A 19238-nucleotide genomic window follows, 5' to 3' on the forward strand; every position below is an offset into this window, starting at 1 on the left:
GAATCTCCTGGGAGGAAATAGGGCCTCTACCCTCCCTGTGGTTTCCCCAATCGCACACATTATTTGCTTTTACATTGATTCCTATGGGAAAAATTGCTTCTTACAAACTTTTCTACTTAAGAACCTGGTCACGGAACGAATTAAGTTTGTAAGTGGAGGTACCACTGTATGCCGTTGATATAACAAATACTTTCACACCTTTTCTTGACTACCAATTTTTTTGTCATACATTTCACTGATGAAAGTGGGAAACTGTTTGACTATTTTGAAGCAAAACAGTCCCCTTTATGTTTACTTACTTCTTCACATTCGATACCATTGACCATGAAATTCTCACACTCTCGGCATTTTGAAGGGCCCCTCAGTTTTCTCAGCCGATGAGTCTGAGCAGCACTTGATAGGATTATATTTTTAAACTGATAATGGGACAAGCCATTTTCAGATGCAACTTCATTTAGATCTGAAAAGAGGATGAGCTCCATTATTCTCTATTAGATATGATCATGTTCCCCCCAAAGAACAATGAATATTTGCTGAAGAGCAACGTACAGATTTAAAAAAAAACTTGGTAAAACTGAATATGGAAATATTTAAGATATGCCCCAAACTCAAAGTCAGAGGAGTTCCAAAATCAAAAGACTGATTTTGAACGAGGAAGCACACAAGACAATAAGGTAAATTGCAAATGGGTTCAACATAATATTAAAACAGATTAAATCAAATTAAAATATCTCACCCCCATTACTAAATAAGAGAAATCCTGCCTATGGTCAAATATATGCTGTGATTCTTTCTTTGTACTTACTAGGTCAAATGTTAAAATGCAGACCCCAACCACTACAAGTTTCCTATTTTGTGATCTAAAACTCTAGCATACTCCAAGGAAAAATATTTTTTCAATAATTCAGCATCCCAAAAGAGAGGGGTTGTTTCATGGTTGAATCCCCAATGGATAAAATAAAATATTAGATATAGCAGAAAAGTGTTATGTCTTACAATGTTCACAAGAGCAATCTCCCAATGTGAAAAATCCCACAATTGAAAACCTGTTAAGCAACAGTAGTAATTAATTTGTTTAGATTTACAATTATGTCAATTACTTTTATAGTGGATTGGGGAATCCCAGGGGGAAAATAGGATAGGCAGTGATAGATGTGGGAGGAAATATTTCCACACTGGTTCTTAGATGATGCTATATTGTGATTGATTAGAAATTCTGAACAGAGGAAATAAAAGATCAAACACTACACTGTGAATGACAGTTGATATCAGAGTATGAAGACAATAATGGTTAGTGTCAAGAAGAAAAAGGGAAAGAACAAGATCTGAAAGTTAAAAGATCAGAGCGGACAACAGAATGACATCTAGCATAGCCTGACCACAGGAGGAAGAGTAATAAAAAGGGAAGGTCTTCTAGGGGGATAAAATTCCAGAGTTACTTTGACAGGAAAATTTGAGGTAGTTGATTTCAAAATGCTGTAAATCTTAAAAATAGGGACAATGGAAAGCTCAAATTAAAAGCATTAATGTGTGGTAGAATTGTGTAAAGTGGGAACCCCAACATGAAGAATCCTTGGCATATTTTTTATTAAAAACCAAAAAAATATGGAATAATATTATTATTATTTATTGGATTTGTATGCCGCCCCTCTCCGCAGACTCGGGGCGGCTAACAACAATGATAAAAAACAACATGTAACAATCCAATTTAATAAAACAACTAAAATACTGTACCTTATTATAAAAGAAGGAATATCCTAACTCCCCCATGCCTGGCGACAAAGGTGGGTCTTGAGTAATTTGCGAAAGACAAGGAGGGTGGGGGCCGTTCTAATCTCTGGGGGGGAGTTGATTCCAGAGGGCCGGGGCTGCCACAGAGAAAGCTCTTCCCCTGGAGCCCGCCAAACGACATTGTTTGGTCGACGGGACCCGGAGAAGGCCAACTCTGTGGGACCTTATTGGCCGCTGGGATTCGTGCGGTAGAAGGCGGTTCCGGATGTATTCTGGCCCAATGCCATGTAGGGCTTTAAAGGTCTTTACCAACACTATGCATTTATAAGTTGTGGAGCTCTCTAACTATAGTCCTTTTCTCATCTATGTTTCCTTTCCCAGGCTATGAAGAGTTCTGATTTTCTTCTTATTCTTTTAAACCATAGAATTCTTTTGCTTCTCACCATTGTCATAGGCTTGTATGAAATCTTTGTCTTCACAGTCTTCTGAAGAAGATACAGTTCCAGTGGATGGAGCTTTCAGCAACTTCTTGTGGCCTGAATATGAAATAAATAATCTTTTAAACAATTATAGAAGCTGCTTAAAATAACCCCTAACAGTTAAATTTGACTGCGCATTGAGTTCTGCAAAATTAATTTGTTATGTGAAAAAAACATAACGTACTTTACTAAAGCTAGCATTCATAAAATATTTGTTTTCTTTGTCAATATAATGCAACTCAAGAATTTCCAAACTGGGGAGACATGCCATTTTAACTGTCAAATCAGTTCAGACATGTTCAACTATTTAAACTGAGTGCCATTTTAAAAAATAAGTTTGAAAAGAATAAGGACCAACTATTGTCTGAGCCCCAGAGTTCCAGAGTTGATAGACAGGTCTGAAATTTTAATACATTTATTGTAGGTGGTTTCTTGTGTGAGTGGGGATTCTGCAACACCACAATTCCTGTCACAGTGGTGAGGAAAAGCTATTTTTTAAACAAAAAAAATCACCAAAGAGCAAACTGGTTTGGAAGCTTCCTCTCCCATCCTAATTTTTTATACCTCTGAAGCGATACTTCAGTATTTTATCTGGACAGAAAGGCACATTTTCAAACAACCACGGGATGTAGTCCCCTGATAATTTTTAATTTTTGAAAATGTTCACAGGGGCCATGAGGGACCTCAGATTAACTCTGATGATAAAGATGATGCAAAGGCTGCCAATTTTGTTTTTAAAATTAAACATTATTTTTAAAAGGTCAGGACCTTTCTACCGGTACCTTAATACTCACCACATCAGGAACGCCAATAATTTAATTTGCCGCAATCTACCTATTTTGTTTTAGCACCTGATAACAAGACTTATATCTCAGATTTGATTAGATATCGCCTATGGCTGGGTTCACACATCGGAGAAGCATAGTATACTCATAATAATCATGATTGCCATCATAACAATCATAATACATAATGATACCTAATACATTTCATAAAATCCTAATTAAACGAATCACATTATGGCTGCATGAATACAGCTGCCTAATAATTCACTCACACCGCTTCTTCAGCACTGGTATTTACAAAATTTAATAGCAGCATCTCGGAGCATCTGGGAGAATAAGAGGACTCATTAAAAGCAGGGTTTCAATTCTAGTGGTTTAAAATCCTCAGAAGCAGGTTGGAAAAAAAATTAGCTCTGTCACTTTCTGTGACATTATAAACTTTTCTAGTAACTTTGTAGAAAGCCATCCAGCCATTGGTACAGCAACATTCCCACAACATTCCCCCATAATTCTGATCTCTGACTTAGTACAATGCACAAATTCAGTCATTAGTATTGCAGAAGTGAAATCAGAGTTCAGGTACAGTTTCTGGTTTCTCCTTCTCTCTTTCGTTTTAGGAAATCTCCCCCACCTCCTCTAGTCTTCTGATTAGGTAAGAAATTCATCTAGTTGCAACAATAAGTGTGTCATGTGTTCTCAAAGGGCTTCCAATACTGAACTGATGTAATCTGGGTCCTCATTTTACCCACCTTGGGAGGATGGAAGGCTGAGATAACTTTGAGCCTGGTGAGATTTGAACTGATGAACTACAGCCAGCAGTCAGCAGAAGCAGCTTGCAGTACTGCACTCTAACCACTGCGCCACCACGGCTTTAAAGTGAGACTGCCGCTATAATTTTTCTTTTAAAAAATCCTTTTGTAGAATAAATTTGAGTCAAGATGTCTAAAGTTACTTTTGTCAGCTTTAGCAGAGAAACCAAGTTGCAATTTAAAATATATAAAATAAAATACAAAACAGCATTTATGTATTTATTTAAAAGACAAACAGTTTCTGCCTTCAAAATGTCCAGTCTATTAAACATGGCTTTTCCAGCAGGCCTGGAATTAAGATTGATTGTTAGTATGTATGGTTTTTTTTAATTATATATGTGATTTTAGTGATGTTTTTTTTACTGATTTTTGCTTGTATTGTATTTATAAATGCTGCTCAGAGTCTGTTTCATAGTGAGTGGCATGGCATATAAATGTAATAAATAAACAAATAAATAAACAAATAAACAAATAAACAAACTAAGGCTATAGATTAGGAAAGAATGCCACAGTCTGTTTGCAACATGACTGTAATTTATAAAGATTTCAACTGATACTTGAATAAAGCTTCTATCTCCCATCTCTTGTTTATCAACTTACTTAATTTTCTAGGCAAAAAGGGAATTTCTTCTCACCTGGGCTAGATGTGGGTGAATCCAAGCATTGGCATTCAGTGCTCCCTCCCAAGCTCTCTGTGTCACTGTAGAAAGATTGGTTGGCACCTGACAATGGAAGGAAGATGGTCTTGTACATAACTAAAGCTTTCTAGTAAAATATGAGAAGTGGATTGAGTGGCAAAATATTGGGTCCTGGAAAATGGAGAGGACTTTGATAATGCAGAAGTTATTTGATCTGAGCAAAAGCAATAACATTTGCCCCACTTACTGAAGGAGTTGTGTGGGGTTATCTTTTGTTGAGATGTGCTTGCCTCCCCACCACCACCACTTTCCACTCAAGAACTGTACATAAAAGTTACAGTCCTATACTGCAAAAAAAATCCAATCACAGATGGCAGTAAAGATACACCTCCCACCCTCTTTTTAAACATTCTTTAATCCTGCCTCCAGTGTTTGGAATGATCACTAGAGTTCTCATTTCCAAGCACAAATGACCAGGTTGAAATTAATCTAGTTCTCTAAAGAAGGCTCAGTGCTGGGAGGGATAGAAGGAAAGAGAAGAAGAGAATGTCCATCAATAAGATGGATAGACTCAATTGCAGTGATGATGGGTGCACCATTAGAAGACCTGATAAATCAAGTTTGGGACACATTATTACAGGGAAATATACCATATTTTTCAGAGTATAAGACCCACTTTTTTACTGCCTAAAAGATGCTGAAAATTTGGGTGCATCTTACACTCTGAATGTAGTTTTTTCAAAGCTTTTTCCCCCCCAGCCCCAACAAGGTGCTAACAATCTTTCAGCTTATTTCCTGCTTGCAGGTTTGTTTTCATGACCACTTCTTCTGAAAAAGGTTTTTTCATCCATAATGAGGTGCTAACCATCTTACCCCCCTTGCAGGCTTTTTTCATTCCTACTCCCTCCAAATAATTTTTCCCCCAGCCCTAAGTCTTTGCAGGCTTGTTTTTATTGCTACTCCCTCTGAAAAATTCATTGCTCTAACTTGCCAGATGCTAATGATGTTCCCAGCTCTTATGCACTTGCAAGCTCTTTTATTGTTATTCTCACTGAAAAAGGTTTTTTTCCAGTCCTAATCAGGGGATAAAATAATGTACTGAAGCTGACCAGACTAAAAACGCTAGCCAGATGAACACCTGGTAGGAATTCATTTTCCTCTCCCAAAACTAAGGTGCGTCTTATACTCTGAAAAATACGGTATGTGGTCATTAGGAGTTGACAATGACTTGATGGCATGTCATTCAAGTACAGGTAGTCTTTGACTTAACGACCATAACTGAACCTCAAATTTCTGTTTTGAAGTGAGACATTGATTAAGTGAGTTTACCACCTTTCTTGCCACAGTTGTTAAATGAGTCATTGCAGTTATTAAGTTAGTAATATGGTTGTTAAGTGAACCTGGCTCCCCCATTGACTTTGCTTGTCAGAATGTTGCAAAAGGTGACCCAGTTACCCTGGGACCCTGTAACTGTCCTAAATATGAACCAGTTGCCGAGTGTCTGAATTTTGATCACGTGACTATGGGGATGCCACCATGGTCGTTAAGTATGAAAAATAACCATGTTGCTTTTTTAAAGTGCCTTTGTAACTTTGGAGGGTCACAAAATGAACCGTTGTAATTTAAGGACTACCTGTAGGGAAGTAACCAGTTCTAGACACTGTAGGGAAGTAACCAGTTCTAGACACTGTATCCTGATCTAGCCAGACCATAGCAAGGATTATAAGATGATCCCAGACAAGAAGCCAGAAGTGTATTGTAATAGAATTGACTGTACTTTGCTCACTGCTTGAAGAAGATGGCTTTCCAGAGGTTTCTTCTGATGAGTTGCTGAAGTCAGCAGCCGATGAATAAATGTAAGAACAAGGTGCAATATTTTTTCTTCTACCAGAAGAGGGTGACCTGAAAAATAAAGGCCTGTCAACTACTATCATTTCCCCCAAAAAACAGTTACAGGTAATTGCTTATGAGCAGACATTTGGGTTTAACAAATGATTGTTGTCTTAAAGAACATTCCCACATCCTAGTACACCCTTGTGTTAACAATAATAGTTAATACTACCCCCAAATTAGATTAAAAACTCAGCAAAAAGCTGAGAAATATTCTAAGTGCATTTTTCAAGAGGAAACTTGACATTCCAAGTACAGAAAGATACATAATGTCAGCAGCCCAAATAGCATCTGAGAAATAAATCAGATTCCAGTCCAATTCTCTCATCCAAGGTTCAATTTATTAGCAGAGCCATGTTGGTCATGCCATTGCCATGCCAATACTAACTTCCTTCCAGTACCCCACCCAGGCTAAGGTTCATCCCACATCCCCACACCCACAAGTTCATCACGAGGACCAGTCCAAGTGCAGGGATTTCACCGACTTCCTATCTATCTATCTATCTATCTATCTATCTATCTATCTATCTATCTATCTATCTATAATTGATTGATTGATTGATTAATTAATTCATTGATTAATTAATTCATTGATTCATTAATTCATTGATTCATTCATTCATTCATTCATTCATTCATTCATTCATTCATTTGTTCACTCATTTATTAGATTTGTATTCCGCCCCTCTCCGTAGACTCGGAGCGGCTTCTGTTGATGCAGAACAAAATATAACCTTGGACTCTAAGAAAGGAATTTGTTGCGGCTAGTAACTTTAACTTTCCCTCTCATGCAACTACCCCTCCCAGTTGCCCTAATACTATTCTACTGTGGCAGGCCAAAGTCTCTAACTCCACATGATGGCTTCGGCCTGACACATAAATTATATGTTAAATTCTCTCATTTGGACTGAGTATTTGCCTCATTTTTTTTCTTTAATCACACCAATCTTTACTTTAAAACTAAATATTTTTCTTTCCCACACTTCAACATGTGGTATTACATAATCACTAATCATTTTGTTTAGAACAACATTCAACAAATCCAGAAACCTTACATAACACAGAATAGTTAGATCAGTGGTGGGTTGCTCCTGGTTCAGACCAATTCTTACAACCGGTAGCAGGAGGCTCCGCCCACCCACCCAGGACGCTTCTGTGCATGCGCAGAATTGTCATGTGCAAGCTTACATGCAAACCGGCAGCAAAAATATTTACAATCCACCACTGAGTTAGATGCAGTAAAGAGTGAATTTTCCTTTATCGAATTGCTTTGTTGCTTTCTATTGGCATCCTGGAGAATGTCTATGTATGTGGTTGCTACTCAAGAATGTCTTGGTGTCTCATAATAAATCAATAATCAATTGTGACTATAATGCAACATTCATCAAAGGAAAGAAGCCTGCTCCCTTCCTCAGCAGCCTTACTAGTGTGATGCAAAATGGCATCCAGAGTCCATGAGGCTTCTATGCATAGCTTTGACCATGCATCTTAATGCTCACTCTACAGGGGGAATTATATGGAGGGGAAGGGAGTGGTGGGTTGAGAAAGAAGATGGTTCTGTGATAGTTATCTCAATGGGGCTGCACCAGAAGAGAGCACTAAAACTAACTTACAGCCTGCCAGAAATTTGCGTACTGCAGCATTTCAAGACAAAAAGCTTTATTTCCTTCCTTCCTTCCTTTCGGAAGGAATGAATGTGCAAAAGTAAATAAGATCAATCTTTTCATTAAAAGGATGGTTGTAAATTTTATTGAGGGGTATATGTGTGTATGTGTGGGGTTGTTGGTTTGTTTATTTTCAGTGAAATGGTTTTAAAAGTCTGTCATTTGATGTGTAAATTAAATTACACATCAAATGACAGACTTCAAATTAAGTGGCAAATCTATTTTTGTCTCAAATGAATAAATTGTTTTATTTATAAGTGTTATACAAATTCACTGTATCATTTGAAGGTGTCACGGCATCCTAAAACTTGAGAATCACTAGTACAGTGTGCGGAGTCTACGGAGAGGGGCGGCATACAAATCTAATAAATAATAATAAATAATAATAATGGTTATGTTAAGAATTTATAGTCATTTTTAATATTGCATGGTTTTTGAGCCTTCGAAGTATTGCACTGGAATCATGCTAGCTTCAGAGATGGGTAATTTAGGAAGAATGCTTTTTTCCCCTTCAAAGTTTTAATATTGGGACAGCATTTCTTAGGGATTGGCCTTCCTGTCTCTTATTGAGGCTGACACTAATTAAGAACTTCCCTTGCAAGTTGTTTACAAAGACCCCTTGAATAACCTGCCACTTCCAGTGCCATCCCCCTTTCCCACAATGCTGGCCTTCTCTCTCACCCCAAAAGTGATTTATGTAAATTATCCTGCTGATTCTGCTATTGTAAAACACAAAGGATGGTGAACAAAGTCAGAACAATTCAGCATTATTCCAGTAGCATTTTCCCTTGTCAAATCACGGGATCTTAGTGAGGAAAGGCTCAAATGCAATTCTCCCATTGTCATGTCATGTGACCGGTAAAAACAGACCCGGGGGGGTGGGGGTAGTTCTTCGCAATAATTCCCCCCCCCCCTTGAAATTGCATCCTGATTCCATAATTTCATCTATTGATGAATCATTTTTCAGAGGCCAATTATACAAAATCTCTCCCTCCCCAGCCAACTGTGGCATTTCCATTTACCAAATTTTCCTTCCAATATCCAATTCTACCCAGATCCTTTGAAAGAACGATAGCTACTAAAATTTACATTCTTTGCCCAGATAATTTCTCTTACTATAAATATAATTTCCCTCTAGAAAAATATCTGAAGTTCAAATTATACAATATAGCACAGAGAACTTAAATCAATCAAAATTAAATCAAACTTCTAGGTTTAACTTTAGCATAAACCTATAATAATCCCACAGAGATGTTTCATCCTTCAAATAGGACACTTGCTCAGGAAAAAAAAAATCAGATATGTACTCTACAGTGCTGTGGGTCTTTCAAAAATAATAGTTAAGAAAAAGAATACAGTGATACCTCGTCTTACAAATGCCTCATCATACAAACTTTCGAGATACAAACCCGGGGTTTAAGATTTTTTTGCCTCTTCTTACAAACTATTTTCACCTTACAAACCCACCACCGCCGCTGGGATGCCCCACCTTCGGAGTCTTCGGAGAGGGGCGGCATACAAATCTAAATAAGCTAAACTAAACCTCCGGACTTCTGTTGCCAGCGAAGCACCCATTTTTGCGCTGCTGGGATTCCCCTGAGGCTCCCCTCCATGGGAATCCCCACCTCTGGACTTCCATGTTTTTGTGATGCTGCAGAGGAATCCCAGCAGGGGAATCCCAGCAGCGCAAAAACGGGCGCTTCGCTGGCAACGGAAGTCCAGAGGTGGGGTTTCCCAGCAAGGGGAGCCTCAGTGAAATTGCAGCATAGCAAAAACACAGAGGTCCGGAGGTATGGTTTCGAGGACTTCGGTGTTTTTGTGATGCTGCGATTTCACTGATGCTCCCTTCGCTGGGAAACCCCACCTCCGGACTTCCGTTGCCAGAGAAGCACTCATTTTTGCGATGCTGTGATTCCCCTGCTGTGATTCCCCTGCAGCATCACAAAAACAAAGAAGTCCGGAGGTGGGGTTTCCTATGGAGGGGTGCCTCAGGGAAATCCCAGCAGCACAAAAACGGGCGCTTCGGCTGGCAAAAGGGGTGAATTTTGGGCTTGCACGCATTAATCGCTTTTCCATTGATTCCTATTGGAAACATTGTTTCGTCTTACAAACTTTTCACCTTAAGAACCTTGTCCCGGAACCAATTAAGTTTGTAAGACAAGGTATCACTGTATTTGGTGTAATGGACTAATGGGAAGAAATGAACCCAGTCCCGGCTGGTGCTCATTAGAAACAGGTGGGATAGATTTGGAATCTTCTGACTTTCAAAAGATCTTTTTGGAGACTTCCTTGTAGAAGAAAAACAGAATAACAGAGTTGGGGGGGAATCTTGGAGGATCCAACCCCCTGATCAAGCAGGAAACCTTATACTATTCAAGGCAAAAGGTTGCTCAATCTATAAACCTCCAGTATTGGAGTATCCACAACTTCGAGAGGCAAATCATTCCACTGATCAACAATTCTACTATCAGGAAAGTTGTCCTTTATTTTAAGTTGGTTTTCTCCTTGATTAGTTTCCATCCATTGCTTCTTGGTTTGTTTTTAATGGCTGTTATTCCCTTGCTTTCCATTTTGCAACCTTATACTATTCAAGGCAAAAGGTTGCTCAATCTATAAACCTCCAGTATTGGAGTATCCACAACTTCGAGAGGCAAATCATTCCACTGATCAACAATTCTACTATCAGGAAAGTTGTCCTTTATTTTAAGTTGGTTTTCTCCTTGATTAGTTTCCATCCATTGCTTCTTGGTTTGTTTTTAATGGCTGTTATTCCCTTGCTTTCCATTTTGCAACGGTTGGAGGACAGATTTATAACTTCAGGATCTTCTCTTTCTCTCTTTCTCTCCCTCTCTTTCCTCAGCATGCTTTTTCACAATTCCTGTCTCTAGGTATTATTTAAAATGTCTTTTCTGCCTCCTGATGGAAATGGTGGTAAACCTTGGTGATCTAGCGCTTTTCAAGAATTTAGTTCTTATTTAGAAGGGAGATTTACATTAGTGCATCGGTTTTCAGTCAGATAGTTGAGCTCACCAGTGGGATCCAGCAGAGTGTAAGGGTGCGAGGGTGGCAAACCATTATGGCATTATCACCACATGAATATATGATCAAGATTTTAAGAAGCTTCTCCTAAAATGTGTGTGTTGATCAAAGGACTGGGTCTAAAAAGGTTAAATACAAGAAATAATTGATGCTATTACTAAAAGATCTTGGAAGCCTTTTTGTCTCTTGTCTGCTGAAAACAGTTAATCTGAACTTTCAATATGCCAGTCACTGATAGACATGATACTATCAAAGGAATTCTGCAATATGCACGTTTCATATGCTAAAACTACAGGCATTTGGGATGGGAAGCCTGTAGCTCTTGGATGTTGTGTAACCTGTAATTTCTAGCATTCTTCACAACCGGCTGTCGGGGTTAAGACTCCCGAGAGCTACAGTATAATTCATCAACATCTGGAGAGACACATGTTTTTCCATTATCATAAGTCTTCAGGGCCATGTAATAAGAAATGTTGATCAGGACTGATACGAGGATGGGAATGTCCATGGATGTGGCGGGTCAGAAGAAAAAGGGTTATTTACCTTTGCCCTGCTGGTATAAATTCTTCAAATCTATACACCACAATGGGAAGCTCTTTTTTTGGCAATTTTTGAATGAATTCCAGATATTTTTCACCAATCTTGTAGGGCTTGCAGAATTCAGTCAAGTTCTGGTATCCTACAGGGATTCGTTCTGCTTGAGCCTGCTGGAGCTTAAACATCCTTAAGGACACCTGAAGATATACACAAACAAAATACATTTCCTGGAATTTAGAATTATTGTTGATGTTTGGAGAATCCATTATAATATTTCCCTACTCACCTTTCAATAGTAAGAATTTGAAAATTCAACCAGTCTGAGTTGAATGCATTAAATTGACTTAAATAGGCTATTCTGTTCTCATCCCTGTTTAATAACTGTTTAAGTGAGAGAAATGAGAACGTGTCCTCCCATTTCGCCCTGTCTTTGAAAAATGAAGATGGAAAGTTGTTCTGTCTGGGTCCCTCCAGAAGCAAACACCAACCCAAAAAGAGAATCCAGACACACTGGTAAAAAGCAAAGGCAGTTTATATAATTCAAAGCAAACGCAGGTAACAGAAAATGTCCTTACAAACAGGAACACGCTGGAACTTCAAAGAGGTTTCACGAAGGCCATGAAGTAAAACAGGATTCTTGCTGTCAAAAACAACGCTGGATATAACAAACATACGCCTCCCCCAAGTCTTCCAGACTGCTAGGCCACAAACCAAGATCAGAGACGCCGAGAAGCAAAGCAGGGTCACAGAACTTCCAGTTGATAACGTTCCACATGACTCCAAGGGCTGGCCTGCCTTTTAAACCCTGCTGAGGAGAACCACACCCAAACCCAGCTGTTGCCAATTCAGTGATGCCAATACCTTTCTAATTGGTCCCGTCTCTGAGCTGCACGTCGCTGTCTCATGTCAATTATAGCCTGGGCGTCCTCATCCAATGAGTCCAGGCTACTGGCTGGGGAGAGCCCCCCCTGGGGCTCTCAGGCTGCTCTCCCTCATCCTCTTCCTGACTTTCCTCTCCCCCATCTGCCTGTTCCTCCCCCTCCTGTTCACTGTCCTCCTCCTCCGGGCATGGATCCAGCAGAGACGCAGCCGGTCCCTGAGGAGCCTCAGGCTGAATCACAACATAAGTGAAGGAGGAAACCAAGAGAAACATTTAATCATAACTCACAAACTTACCCTCACCAGCATTTCATCTCCTTGATACATTAGCTTGCGAATGTGAGAGATAATTCTCTCTCTGACTTTTTTCAGTTCGAGACGACGATTGTTGGATTCAGAAACACAGCTTCTGTATGTGACTTCTGATTCCTGAACCTGTGTGCAAGAAATAAAAACCAATGAAAGGAATGGAAAACCTGACTTGGCTATACCAACATCCGGGGTTGATGTCAGAAAGAGCTGATGGGAGTGCCAGTTGTGCACCCAAAATAAGGAAGCAGCTATATTGTATAATTTATTTTAGGGATAAACTGAAACCATTTGTGCTGCTCAGTTCATTCTGACATAAAATAAAATTTGCAGTATTTGTGGCAGTTTCCCCACCTTTGGGCATTTCATGGCTTATTTCTGAAGAGAAAACACTCAACAGGACTAATCCATTCTGGCATTAAGCATCAAAGATTTGATGATTCAACTTCAGTTGTTTTCTGAACCTACTTATTAATCTCCATTATCATTATATTCTGATAGTCTTATGCATCATCATCATAGTCCTTGTTCCTTCAGTCTGAATCACAGGACCAGCATCAGCAGAATCATATTCTTCTTCAGTGCAGACAAGCATTATATTCCTTACCTGAAGGTGTACAGTTTTAGCTCCCAGGAACAAAATTGGATTTGGGAATCACGTGCTATAAAGTCATTTTCATAATCACTATATTGCTCTTTTCAATCTATTCGTTCACCATATTCCATAGTGAACCAAAGTCAAAATCTTTTTATTGGTGGACAGCAATTCTCCCTTGTGTAATTAACCCCAATGTCTGCAACTACCCTATCACTAAATCATCACTCCTTCTATTATAAACATAGATCTGTCCGATATGCTTTGGAATGAACAGGCCAAGATAAGATGCAAGATACTGAAAATTCTGCTCCTGAAGCTTTATTGGTGACAACAAAGACTTTTACATGTTCCTACATCCATGTCCAATTCAACTATAATTGAGTCTTCCTAGGGCATTTATAGGGCTGGAAGAGACCTGGGAGATCTAATCCAACTCCTTTGCCATAGGTGGAAAACCTCACAGGCAAATGGCTATTTAGAATTTTTTTTAAAAAAACTTCAAATCATGGAGAACTCATGACTCCAAGGAGGCAGGCTATTCCATTGTTTAATAGCTTTCTTAGTCAAGAAATGTAGTACTGTATTCCTTGCGCGGATCAAAGGTCATATGGATGGGCACGCCTGAGCATGACGGAAGCCACATGCGGAATATTTACCGTATTTATTATTTCCATTATGCTGTTAGCATAAGTTAGCATGAGTTTTGCTCAGGCTTTGCAATTACAGGCCTGGAAAGTTCAGGGAAAGTTCATGATCTCATTCAAAACTGTCTGTTTCTGAGAACATGAACTTTCCCCAAACCTTCCAGGCCTACCAGAAATCTGTAATTGCAAAGCCTGAGCAAAAACTCATGCTAAGTTAGGCTAACAGCATAATGGGAAGTAATAATTAAATATTCCATGTGCAGCTTCCACCATACCCACTTCCTGGGACAGACTTTCAGGTGGGTTTTTTTGGAGACTGCAACCATCTCTCCACTTAAAATTCTCTTCTTTCAGAAGAACATACCCAGTTCCTTCAATCACTCTTCATTGGATTTAACCTCCAAGCCCCATATCATTATCATTGTTCTCCACATTCTTTCTATGAGGGTATCCCAGAAAGTAATGTACCACATTTTTTCCTTCAACAATTATTTATTGAACACAATGAAACTTACACACAAGAAAGAATGGTGTTTCTTCTACACTCCTAGGTGTAGATCAGGGCTGCAGGGTGGATGGGGTAACACTGTCCAACTCTGTTTAGTGTTGTGTTCCGAAGACCTCAAGCTTGTGTGAGGCCGAGCATTATCATGTTGAATCCTTTTGTCACCATTCATGATCTTGCCAAGATCTGCTTCCTTGACAGCCTTCACAACTTGATTTCAGGAGTGAAATCCAGCAGGTTCTGACAGGTTCTGAAGAACCGGTAACAGAAATTTTGAGTCGTTCGGAGAACTGGCAAGTATTACTTCTGACTGGCCTCAGAATGGGGTGGAAATGGAGATTTTGCAATATCCTTCCCCCAGGAGTGAGAAGGCGATAGAGATTTTTGCAGTATCCTTCCCTTGCCACGCCCACCAAGCCACACCCACAGAACTGGTAGGGAACATTTTTCAATTTCACCCCTGCTTGATTTGTTCTCATTCAGAGAACTAAAACTAGTTTGTAAGCCACACAAGCTTATTGTCCCTCTGTTAGAGAAAAGTCTAGAATCCAGAGCTTGGTTCCTTCCAACTCTGATCACATACATCCCCCCCCCCCAGCATCCAAAAGAACAGCAACAAGAAAAATGTTCATCACAAAGTAACAGCTTGATATCACATAATGTGGAATTCATTGTTTTCTACTGGATTAAAAGCAGCATGTTCTCTTTCTTGAAAGTATACCTTGTGGGCAATTCAGTGCTTTCTCTGCCATTTATTCATTTAACTATTCTAATAGCTCACCCAGCTCAAAAGACTCTGAGCAGGTTACAACACTTTCACATTATAAAACCAACAATAAAAAGAAAATCAATGTTGTTAAAAACAACAACTGCAACCGGAAAGTAATCCTAAAACGGATGCCAATAAAACTTGAGCTGGGGTTTGAAAACACAGTAAAATAAAAACTGATTTTAAAAGGAGCTTTACAGACCTCTAGAGAGAAAGAAATTCCACGTTTGCTATTAAAGGATTAGAAAAGGCTCTATAGAGGCCCAAAATCCACTTGAATTCCCAAATGACCATTCACAATTACAAATTAAGTGGCCAGTTCTTTTAACATTATTTTTAACAGGTTCATAAGTGGGGAGAAACTTCAGTGAAGGAGACAAAATACTGGCCTAATAGTATCTATGAAGTTTTTCAATCATCCATGTCATGGTTGCCTCAAAGGTGCTTTTTCAAAACGCACCTGGATTATGTTTTTTTCCCCTTTAAGACAACATTTCACTTCTCATACAAAAAGTTTCATCTGTTCTGAACTGATGAATGCTCTTGGATGAGAAGCAAAACATCTTCCTCAAAGAAAAACATAGTCCAGTTGCCTTTTAAAAAGCACCTTTGAGACTACTGGGCTGACAAAACTATGGCAGGTCAAATGATTTCAACAGTATCTGCAGAAGTCAAGAATATGAATAATTAATGATTTTATTTATTTATTTATTTATTTATTTATTTATTTATTTATTTATTTATTTATTTATTTATTTATTTATTTATTTATTTATTTATTTATTTATTTATTTATTTATTTATTTATTTATTTATTTATTTATTTATTTATTTATTTATTTATTTATTTATTTATTTATTTATTTATTTATTTATTTATTTATTTATTTATTTATTTATTTATTTATTTATTTATTTAGCCCAATACACAATGAGGGTTTTAGTGGGTATATATTGCAGGTTCAAGTCCCAGTGGGTATGGCTAGCTGATGAGGCCAAAATAAGGCCGAAATAGATCTATCCTAGTCTCCCCTTAATTTTCAAGTTCAGCAAAAAAGCATGTGACACATACAGATAGAATTGTCAGCTATCAATAAAATTAACTCCCCTGGGTTGGGCTGAGAGGCAAATAAGGAGCTGTGATGTTCCTTCAATACACCAGGGTGATTCAACAGAAAAATATGTAACCCTTCCCTGGTGCAGAGCTGAAGGGATTGGATACTGTAGCCTAGAGGATAATTCTCTGCCTTACAAGGCAAAGGTTGCAGGTTCAAGTCCCAGTGGGTATGGCTAGCTGATGAGGCCCAATTAAGGCTGAAATAGATCTATCCTAGTCTCCCCTTAATTTTCAAATTCAGCAAAAAAACATTATATATATATATGTAGATTGTTCTGAATTCGGGTTTTGCCCCGTGTAATATTTTGAGTGTCTATGCGACGTTTCGGTGAAATCACATTCACCATCATCAGGCTGAAGTTATAAGCTTCGTGCTGCTGTAAATATGGAATGTTTGCAACTGCCATTTGTTCCTTAGATATAGTGTTGGGGGTGGAGATTTGGTTTGAATACACACACACACACACACACACACACAGAAAAATACATGATGAAGGTTATAGAGGAGATACTTATAGTATAATATATCTAAGAAACAATAGAAAAGAAGATATAGTAATAGAAGAAAGGTATAGGAGATATAGGAGAGTAATAGGACAGGGGACGGAAGGCACTCTAGTGCACTTGTACTCGCCCCTAATATGATACAACACTTTATGTTCAGGAGCTGTCATTTTTAAATTTCATCTCAAAAATAACTTCTGAAGAGTTTAACAAACTTTTACTATATACCACTTTCCCATATCTGTATCCATAGCATCCAGATAAATACGTGGTCGGTAATAGCAAAAGTTTATAGCAAGCTTACAAAAAGCGGTAATTTGTTTCTGTTTCCCCCCCATCCATTTCTACATTATTTCCTTGCTGTCACAAAGATCTGAATTCTCAAACTCAAGAGAGCCCAGATTGAAGAGGCAGAGCATTTAACTTCTAAGTCCCAAGACCAATACCTTTAACTGAGCCTCATCTCGATAACGCCGCCGTTTTTCCAATTGCTTGTTTCCACTACTTGTGATAGCCTGGAACTCTTCTTCTGCTTTGGCGCTCTGCACTTTGGCCTTTTCAAACTCCTCACAGCGCTGGAGGTAATGGAGGCGAGATTTGCGCATCGAAGACAAGGAGTCATTCTGCAATTAGAGGAAGCAAACTGTTGTTGGGCACTGGCTCTCCTGTAGCCTTTGTTTTCGAATGCTTTTTAAAAAGTATTTGTATTATTTGTAATACAGGTAGTCGTCGACTTAAAGCACTTAGTGGCCATTCAGAATTACAATGCCATTGAAAAAAGTGACTTATGACTGTTTTTCACACTTACGACCATTGCAGCACCCCATGGCTCCCATCCATTTTTATTTCACATGGCCATCTGCAGCTTGCATGAATTTCTCACAAAAAACCCTTCAGCTTTCAGTTATAATTTTAATAATAAATGCCTTAAGTCATTCTGAAAGTCTGAATAAATCAATAAATAAATATTCAATTTTTTTGAGGCTTAAAGAGTAATTCTTGTACCACTCGGAGTGCCTAGATCTGGCCTGTGGGCCCACCCTGAAAATAGTGGTAGATTGGTCCTTGGTGCCTCTGCCAGGGAAAACAGAACTCGGGAGGCTGCACAAAGCCCTCTTGAGTTCCATCTTCCCTAGCAGAAGGTTGCAGGAGGTCATCGCAGCCAGAAACTGAGCTTGGGAGCCTGTTTTCGCTGGCAGAGTGCTCAGTCCCCCCCCCACAGGCACCCCCAACATGAGTGACATTGAGCTGGCCCCTCCCACTCTCGCCATACCCAGCCCAGCCTCCTGTGGTCAAACATAACACTGATCTGGCCTTCAATGCAATTGAGTTTGAAACCCCTTTTGGAGCAGAATTCAATCTGATTCTGGTGACCGACCCAGATTGGATCCTGCAACATTATTCTGGGACAGGTACATTTGCCTTCATCAGTCACTAATTTTTGTAGCCCAACCTTCCAAATGCAGCTTAAAAATCATCACAATTCTGAGTTGCTTTTAGATGATGACAAAAAATAGATTTTGCTAAATTATCAGAGTTGGAGGTTGTTTATCTCTGCACTTACTTTCAAAGCATTCCAGAATCTTAACAGGCTATGATACATGTGCTCACACAGTATGACAGCTGAATATTTTGATATCTAGAAATCACAAGTGACCTTCTTTGGCAAAATACTGATAATCCTTGACTTATGACAGTTGATTTAGTGACCGTTCAAAGTGACTTATTACTGTTTTTCACAGTCATGACCATTGAAGCATCCCCATAGTCACATGATCAAAATTCAGATGCTTGGTGAATGATTCATATTTATGACTATGTCCCAGGGTTAGATTATCACCTTTTGAGGCTTCCTCTCTAGCAAAATCAATGGGAAGCCAGATTCACTTAACAACTGTGTCACTAACTTAATCATTGCAGTGATTCACTTAACAACTGTGGAAAGAAATGTTGTAAAATGGGGCAAAACTCACTTCACAAATGTCTCACTTAGCAACATAAATTTGGGGCTCAATTATGGTCAGGATTACCTGTAATGGATTTCAAAATATAAATGAGTGTATTAAAAAGAGTACAGTTTCCACATTTTGGGTGTCATACCTTATTCAGCCTCAGAGTGTCAATCTATGCTTGATCCTTTTTCATTTTTAAAATCAGCTTTAATATTTTTAGAAACCATAATTTTGCAGATCTTGACTAAACTTTGCAAGAGAATTGCAGTTTAGCAATGAATTAAAAAAAACCCACTAAAACAAGTAGTACCTAAATCAACGTTTGTCAAACATCTAAGTTTCTTTATACTAGCTGTCATAACCTGGACATGTAAAGCCATATTCTAACC

General features: G+C 38.7%; 1 protein-coding gene across 6 annotated transcripts in view; it reads right to left on the bottom strand.

The window, feature by feature from the left end:
- GMIP (GEM interacting protein) overlaps positions 1-19238 on the bottom strand; it is a 79855-nt gene that overhangs the window by 20121 nt on the left and 40496 nt on the right. For 4 of the 6 annotated variants that reach the window (XM_070741088.1, XM_070741084.1, XM_070741085.1 and 1 more), the window contains exons 9-15: positions 17344-17520; positions 12749-12886; positions 11579-11769; positions 6220-6344; positions 4440-4526; positions 2175-2267; positions 300-460 (exon numbers count right to left, since the gene is read on the bottom strand). In XM_070741088.1, the coding sequence (XP_070597189.1) occupies positions 300-460; positions 2175-2267; positions 4440-4526; positions 6220-6344; positions 11579-11769; positions 12749-12886; positions 17344-17520 (972 nt within the window). The remainder of the gene's footprint in view (positions 1-299; positions 461-2174; positions 2268-4439; positions 4527-6219; positions 6345-11578; positions 11770-12748; positions 12887-17343; positions 17521-19238) is intronic. The other 2 variants (XM_070741086.1, XM_070741087.1) reach the window with 1 other exon arrangement.

Source organism: Erythrolamprus reginae, chromosome 2, assembly GCF_031021105.1.
Source record: "Erythrolamprus reginae isolate rEryReg1 chromosome 2, rEryReg1.hap1, whole genome shotgun sequence".
NCBI lineage: Eukaryota > Metazoa > Chordata > Lepidosauria > Squamata > Dipsadidae > Erythrolamprus > Erythrolamprus reginae.